We start from the raw sequence: 6,714 nt of genomic DNA on the forward strand, positions 1-6,714 counted from the left end.
AATGAAACATTAATTGTTTGGTGTATGTAAAGGGAAATGGCTAGGTGTGGGATTGATGAGAGGAGGTGTGCAGAAGACTACGGCAACACGGTTAGGAGAGAGGGTGAGGGGAAGTGTGTAGGAGACTGATGGTGACGGTGACGAGGTAAAAGGGGAAATAAAATAAATTAGGAAGAAGGGACTTCTGGCAAGCGACTTCCATTTCACGAAAATCTGTCGTTTTTAAAATTCCAGCCTCCCAAGACACGCGACATAAAGAACTTCGTTCTAAAAACTAATTAATAAAATGACATCATTGTATCCTTTTATTTCTTACGTAATCTTTTCTTTCACTGAGGAAATGGATTATTCAAAATCAAAAACACTTTTAATGGTCTATACTTTAGTATCTGGTTCGTTACTTAGAAAGAAACGAATGTATAAAACGTCGTCGGAGTAGAATCCTGCCTCGACTCTATTCAAATCACACTGATCTGGGATGTCAAACGTCTTAGTGGCTTCGTTGCGTTGATTTTTCTTGGTACCCTGAACTAATACCAATTTTCCTCTGACCTAAATAATAAAAGCATTGTATTAACTAACAAGTAAGGACAGGTAGATGGAGAACGTGATATAAAATTTTTTGTTAACTACGACAAAACTTGTTGAAATTGCTTTTTATTCTGACCAGATTACATAGAAAAATAGGTTTACGAATAAACGCACCTGCTCTGTTTGTTACTAAACAAATGATGAAAATTAATCAGATTTTTTTTTTTAATTATGAGTGTATCTCTTTATTAGGTACCATATTGAAAATGTCCAACGATAATTTGTTTGTTGCTTGTTAATCTACCAAAGGATACTATGATTAGTTTGTTTACCGCAAAGTAATACCTAGTGTCAAAAGTTAAAAAATTTCTATTCAAAATTTGAGTTTTAAAATTTTATTAACTTATTTATTACTTAATAAAAACTCTTCAAAATTTCAAATTCATACCTTAACTTCGATGTTTCACATTTAACCAAATGGCAACCAATTTTACTTGAAAGAGTCTATTTTAATACGATTAAAAAATGTTAATGACGTATTTTTAGCAAGTATTTTATCACTATTAGTAGCGTACTTTATCACGATTGCCTAAATTCTATTCGTTGTTCCGACTTAAATAATAAATTCTCCTACTTTTGCAGAATTTTTTTGTTGATTTAAGTAAATTGATACTTTTTTATATACATTAATAACAAATGAAAAAATATTATACTTCAACACTTGACGTGCTGTACTCATCTCGGAACGATACGTTGTATGCATTTAGTCGTCAATGTATGCGAATAATGCGATTTACTTTGCCACCTATTAAAATTTAAGGATCCTACTGCCTTTTGTGCACTTTGTACTTATAGAAAACCCTAGTTTAAGGTACTTTTTTTAACAGTGTAACTTTCTTAACAGCGTTACTTTTTTAATTTCTTGGTTTTAACGACAGCAGGAAAAAATGAATAGTGTTAATGAATTTTATAGCATAGTGTCGAAAAGTTTTTTCTTAATCCAAAGTGTGTACAATGTTTCGGTTGTATATTGACAACCCTTTTTAAGTAAAAAGTAAGCAAAAAGTAAGCATACTTTCTGCTTGAAAATGGTTGTCAATATACATCCGAAACATTGTACACACTTTGGATTAAGAAAAAACTTTTCGACAGTATGCGATAAAATGCATTTACATTATTTAGTGTTACTTTCTGTTGACACTTTGCAGCCGCTCGTTCCTAGACGACTCATGAGTGTTTACACTTTTTGCTTTGACGAAATTATAAGGCACGCATTAAGATCATCTAACAAAAACAGTTTCTACAAGTAAAGATGAGGATGAGGATGTAATAGGGGAATCTCAGTGAATAGAGCACAAGTCAATTAAAATCGTTAATGATCATACTAGTAGTTAATACAGCCACTACATTTCAAACCCAAAAAATCGAAAAATAAAAAATATTTTTTGTTATTTATACATGTATTTCTCATAACATAGAGAACATTTTAAAACGTTTGTTTCAGATCCATTAAGAATATAACAAATAATGTTAAAAAACAGTATAAATTAATTACAACTCATTAAGCGCCATAATTTTTTTATTTAGCAAGCAGACACCAAATGCATAGCATGTCATAGTATTCGCAAGTATAATCTTTTTTGCTGAGTTATTAATAATGAATGTAACAATTATTAATTTAAGTAAGTATCTAAAAATATTTAGCCAAAATAGATGAATTCTTTTAAGATTGAAAAACAGTTCAAGATAAACAATTGTAAAAAAAAAATGAAAATGATAATAAGTATCGTTAAAAGCACGTTGATGCAGTTATTATAATTTTTAATTCGTATAAAAGTATACTTTATCAAGTACAATTGGTTGCGTTACAGTAAAATGTAACAATTTATTAGAACGTTTAAACAATTTATTTATAATGCATACTGGACTTTTCTAAAAATCGAAGTCAGAATTGAAAAAATGAAATTTATTTTAAATCGAAGTCCTTTGCATCATTAATAACATTTATTCGTAAGATTTGATCTATGTATACTTCAAGGTACAGAGCAGCCAAATAATTTTAAAATGAACAATCGTTTCGTAATGTCATTTTCCATATAACATGAAAATCGTTCTGTATGGTTCGGGATCCCTATAAGTGGTAACAAATTCTCAATTCTTAACTATTTCTATAAAAAACGTTTAAATTCATAATTTTGAAGAATTAAAACTTTCAAAAGCGATTTTCGTACTTTTTTGCCCTATACCTTTTCGAACAGTAGGTGTGATACGATTTTACCATCATGAATTAAAAGATAATTACATAATGAACAAATTGTTTCTTGCTATGTTTTCGACTCGAAGATTCAAAAAAAAAATTTTTAACGAAACTGTTTATGTAGAGCTTATTCACTTATTGAATAAAGTTTGAATATCATTAACTTTATGCACATTTTCTACACTTTTTAACTAAAAATTCATTAATTTGTTGTTTTTTCTGCTCCCTGAAAATCTTCATAGACTTTTCTACTTTGTTTTAGGATAACCCATACAAAACATAAATGCTTTAAAAGGTATTAAAAAAAAGACAAAGAAAATTAAGTTATACGCTCATTAAATTATATGGAATACACTATTATTCCGGGTATAAAAATACCTTCTATAAAACAATATTATGTACATAGGTGGTACAATTATCGTATGGATGAGTATACCAATATTGATTGAGCTTGAATTCAGTTAATGTTTTAATATTTAATAAATTAACGATTATGAACAATTCATTAGCGCACAATACAAAGATAATAATATGTAGGCTGGCCAGTACAAGACTGTGCTCTTTCATCAGATCTTTTTTTTTTTATTAAAAGTCAACTTCCTACAGCCTACGCTAATTATATCTCGAACATCACGCTGACACACTTATTTCTGGTTAATATTGAGCTCAAAATATAATTTTATCTAAAAAAATAAGAAAAGCCATCTTGTGATAACGTTATTTTCAACAGAGTAGTAGTAGTACATGCCAATAAATGTCCTTCCAGGACGTTCATTACACATAGTTTCTTTTGAACAGGTATTATTCACATTGGATATTCATTCAAAATAATGTAAAGAAATGCCCCGAAAAATTGCTGATCTTTTAACTTTACCCTTTTTTTTATGTGTAGTTTCAAAAAATCCTATTTAAACATGCAACCTTGTGAAAAAACTACGTAAAATTGCATTTATACGATCGTTAAAAAACTTCTTATTTCTTTTGGTATTAAAGATTACTTTTAGATAAACTTGACCAATTATCAAATGGATCCACGGGTTGGTTCTTAAATTGACTTAAAAGAAGGGGATCAAGTGTGCGTGAAAAGTATGTGTGAGTACATCCACATGAGAAAAACAATGGCCAGCTTAGCTGCTCAAATTCTTAAAACTGGGACAGCTTGCAGCAGAGTGGGTAAGGGCCTTTTTGTTTCAATTGATTAGAAGGAAAATTATAGCGCTTTGGGCACTTTTTTGGGTGAGCATTTTTAGGTGCGCTCGTGACATGAGAAATTTTACATAAAAAATCAAGTTTATCAAAGCAATGTGGGCACTTTTTGAATGGACATGAAGTATAATAATATAGAAACTATATTCGAAGAAAGTGGTTTTATTTAAATGAGTAAATATTAGTAAATAGTAAATACAAAATTTATCATTTTTTTTAACACAATACCATAGCAGCAACACAAGTCAAATGAAATATTTAAATAAACAAATTTTCCGTTTAATATTCATTTATAAAATAAATATAAAAAACTCTCAATCTCGTCTGTCGCGAGGGTACGAACGAATGCCCATGCAAAGACTGCGTATCAGCGTTGGTCTGAGCATTATTCCACGCTCACAGTTCATGCTTGATCGCACATAGCTCCGCTGACTGGATCCCACCGAGAACTATTTCGCCCGAGAATTTGAATTCAAAATCGTATGATTTTTTCAGCAGACAATAGGCGCAGAAATTCAAATTCGAAAGAATTCTTGATATACTATTTATGTAGGTAATCATACAACATTATCCAATATTTTTAGGCAATAATAAGCCAATACATACAAAGATTTCTTTCGAATTTGAATTTCTGCGCCTACTGTCTGCTGAAAAAATCATACGATTTTGAATATGAATTCTCGCGCCAAGTAGTTCGCGGTGAGATCCAGGCAGCAGCGCTATGTGCGATCAAGCATGAACTGTGAGCGTGGAATAATGCTCAGACCCAGAGACCAACGCTGCTGCCTATAGCATGCAGCGCTCTCGCATACCTATACACTCTGAGTATACATATAGGTATGTAATCTCGTCTGTCGCGAGAGAACGAACGAATGCCCATGCAAAGAGCGCGTATAGTATACATATATTATAAGAATACACGCGGAGTATATCTGTGTAAAATCTCGTCTGTCGCGAGAACGGCTCAAAATGCTCACCCACAAAAGTGCCCAACGCGCCATAAGAAGTTTTTACTTCAAAAATTTATGATACTTACAATGACCTTAATTGTTTCCGTGTCAAATTCAGCGCAATTCAACTCCTTCTGGAGGACCTTCTTTTATAAAACCACAATTTCGTTTGATTAAGAAATAAAATCTTAAAAAACTTTAAGTATGTAAATGCAATTTAAAAATGGCCATACCTCACCACTGACCGGTAAAGTGCAGAAATCTTTGTTGGGTTTTAGCTCCAATGTCCTCGACTTTTCATTAGTGTTGCTGTTGCTGGTACAGCTAATTTGATGAGCCTTACGGCCACAGTTAACTAGGTGGTTATCTGCGTCCTCTTCCTGAAGTCTACAATAATACTGAAATGCCCTTTCATCATTTTCTTCAGTCATTATTCTTCGATTACTATTATGTAACTGCGTAGGTGCTACTTGAGAAAAGTTTCACGAGCAACTGACTAACGACAAAATGGTTACTAGTGCTACTGTTGTACGTGTCACGTTTATGACATCACTATCATGTATAATTAATATCTGTTATCTTGTGTTCTGAAAATTATCGTGGCTAACTTCGTTAATGATACCTGCTTGTGTGCGCTTAGGTAGGTGCTTTGTCGTAGGCAAATATTTAATAAAATTATCTCCTTATTTTTGCTGTTTAATAAAACTATTTTTTTAAAGTCAAAAGAGAAAACGACTTCTTTTCTTTTAACACCTTTAATAATAACTGTTGGAAGATCTGCATAGAAAAATTTACCATACGATCTCTTACGTACGTATCAAAATAAAGGGAAATATAACTCGTTCAAATAGTCAACTTCATAAAAAGCTACCTCAGCGTAGTAATAATGGATATTTATTCCTATCAAATTTATGTACGAAATCGCTTGAAACTTCTCTGACAACGAGAAATGCCGTCTTTAGTAGACATACATTTTTGAGGGATGTACATCAACTCAATTCTCTAAAGATAACAGTGTGAGAGATTAGACGGAGCTCTATCTCTTTGTCGGAAAAGACCGATGTTTGGGTGCTTTCGTGCTACGTAAAAAAAAAAAAGAAAAAAATGTTACACTATAGTCGAGCGAAGCTTGGTAAGCAATTGCTTCAATTTTTGCAACTCTTCAGGTCGGCTCTTTGTGATAGAACCCGCACTCCTTCAGACAAGCTAGAACTCAACGATAAAAATTTTTACAAATGAGATAAAATAAGTAACTTTATAGCATCATTTTCTAGTTTTACTTGGAAAGAATACATTTATTTGAATAACAAATAAAATAACAAACTACATTAAAATGCTATCTTTATGGTGTTAATGAAATTTTATCCCTACTTTCCGTTCCAACAGTGTCAAATTCTGTTGCATACATACACTGTAAAAAATGCTGTAGTAAAATCTCTATGCTGAGCATAGTGATTTTACTATCGGTTCGTAAAATGTTTTTCCCGGGCAGTAAAATTAAATGTCAAGATAGTAATTTTTAGCGAAGCCGAAATCTTCAGAAAATTGTTTGCGATCATGTAGTAATTTTACTATACCAAGCGTAAAAGTCATATCTTGGACATAAGAAGCACTATTGTACTGTTCGTAGTTCCATTTTCACTAAAAGGGTTATGTTCTTATTTCTTTACATTACAGACACATCTTCACACACAATTGAGAAACATGATAATTTGTAGAGATCCGAAGTATTTAGCTATTGGTCTACTAAGGTGTATACCCACGATGTCA

The 6,714-nt window shown here is 31.8% G+C and overlaps 1 protein-coding gene across 2 annotated transcripts; it reads right to left on the reverse strand.

Moving 5' to 3' along the window:
- Positions 1-308: 308 nt before the first annotated feature.
- Positions 309-5,417, reverse strand: LOC111643023 (uncharacterized). 2 transcript variants are annotated; one of them, XM_089588970.1, is made up of 3 exons: positions 5,178-5,417; positions 5,031-5,087; positions 309-552 (listed from the first exon to the last, which is right to left on the reverse strand). In XM_089588970.1, exons 1-3 carry the CDS (start codon positions 5,373-5,375, stop codon positions 376-378), a joined length of 432 nt encoding a protein of 143 aa, XP_089445096.1. In that variant the 5' UTR covers positions 5,376-5,417; the 3' UTR covers positions 309-375. The 2 variants fall into 2 exon arrangements, with proteins under 2 accessions (XP_089445096.1, XP_089445095.1); XM_089588969.1 differs by having other exon boundaries at positions 5,031-5,090.
- Between the last annotated feature and the right edge of the window lie 1,297 nt (positions 5,418-6,714).

This window comes from Copidosoma floridanum, unplaced genomic scaffold, assembly GCF_036245765.1.
Source record: "Copidosoma floridanum isolate Cflo_tuat_1 unplaced genomic scaffold, Cflo_Japanese_pri ptg000007l, whole genome shotgun sequence".
NCBI lineage: Eukaryota > Metazoa > Arthropoda > Insecta > Hymenoptera > Encyrtidae > Copidosoma > Copidosoma floridanum.

Coding starts and splice junctions, on each gene's coding strand:
- LOC111643023 (XM_089588969.1), bottom strand. CDS start 5,375: ATGACTGAAGAAAATGATGAAAGGGCATTTCAGTATTATTGTAGACTT. Junction 5,091..5,177: donor CTTTACCGGTCAGTGGTGAG/GTATGGCCATTT, acceptor GTTTTATAAAAG/AAGGTCCTCCAGAAGGAGTT. Junction 553..5,030: donor CGGAAACAATTAAGGTCATT/GTAAGTATCATA, acceptor TTTATTATTTAG/GTCAGAGGAAAATTGGTATT.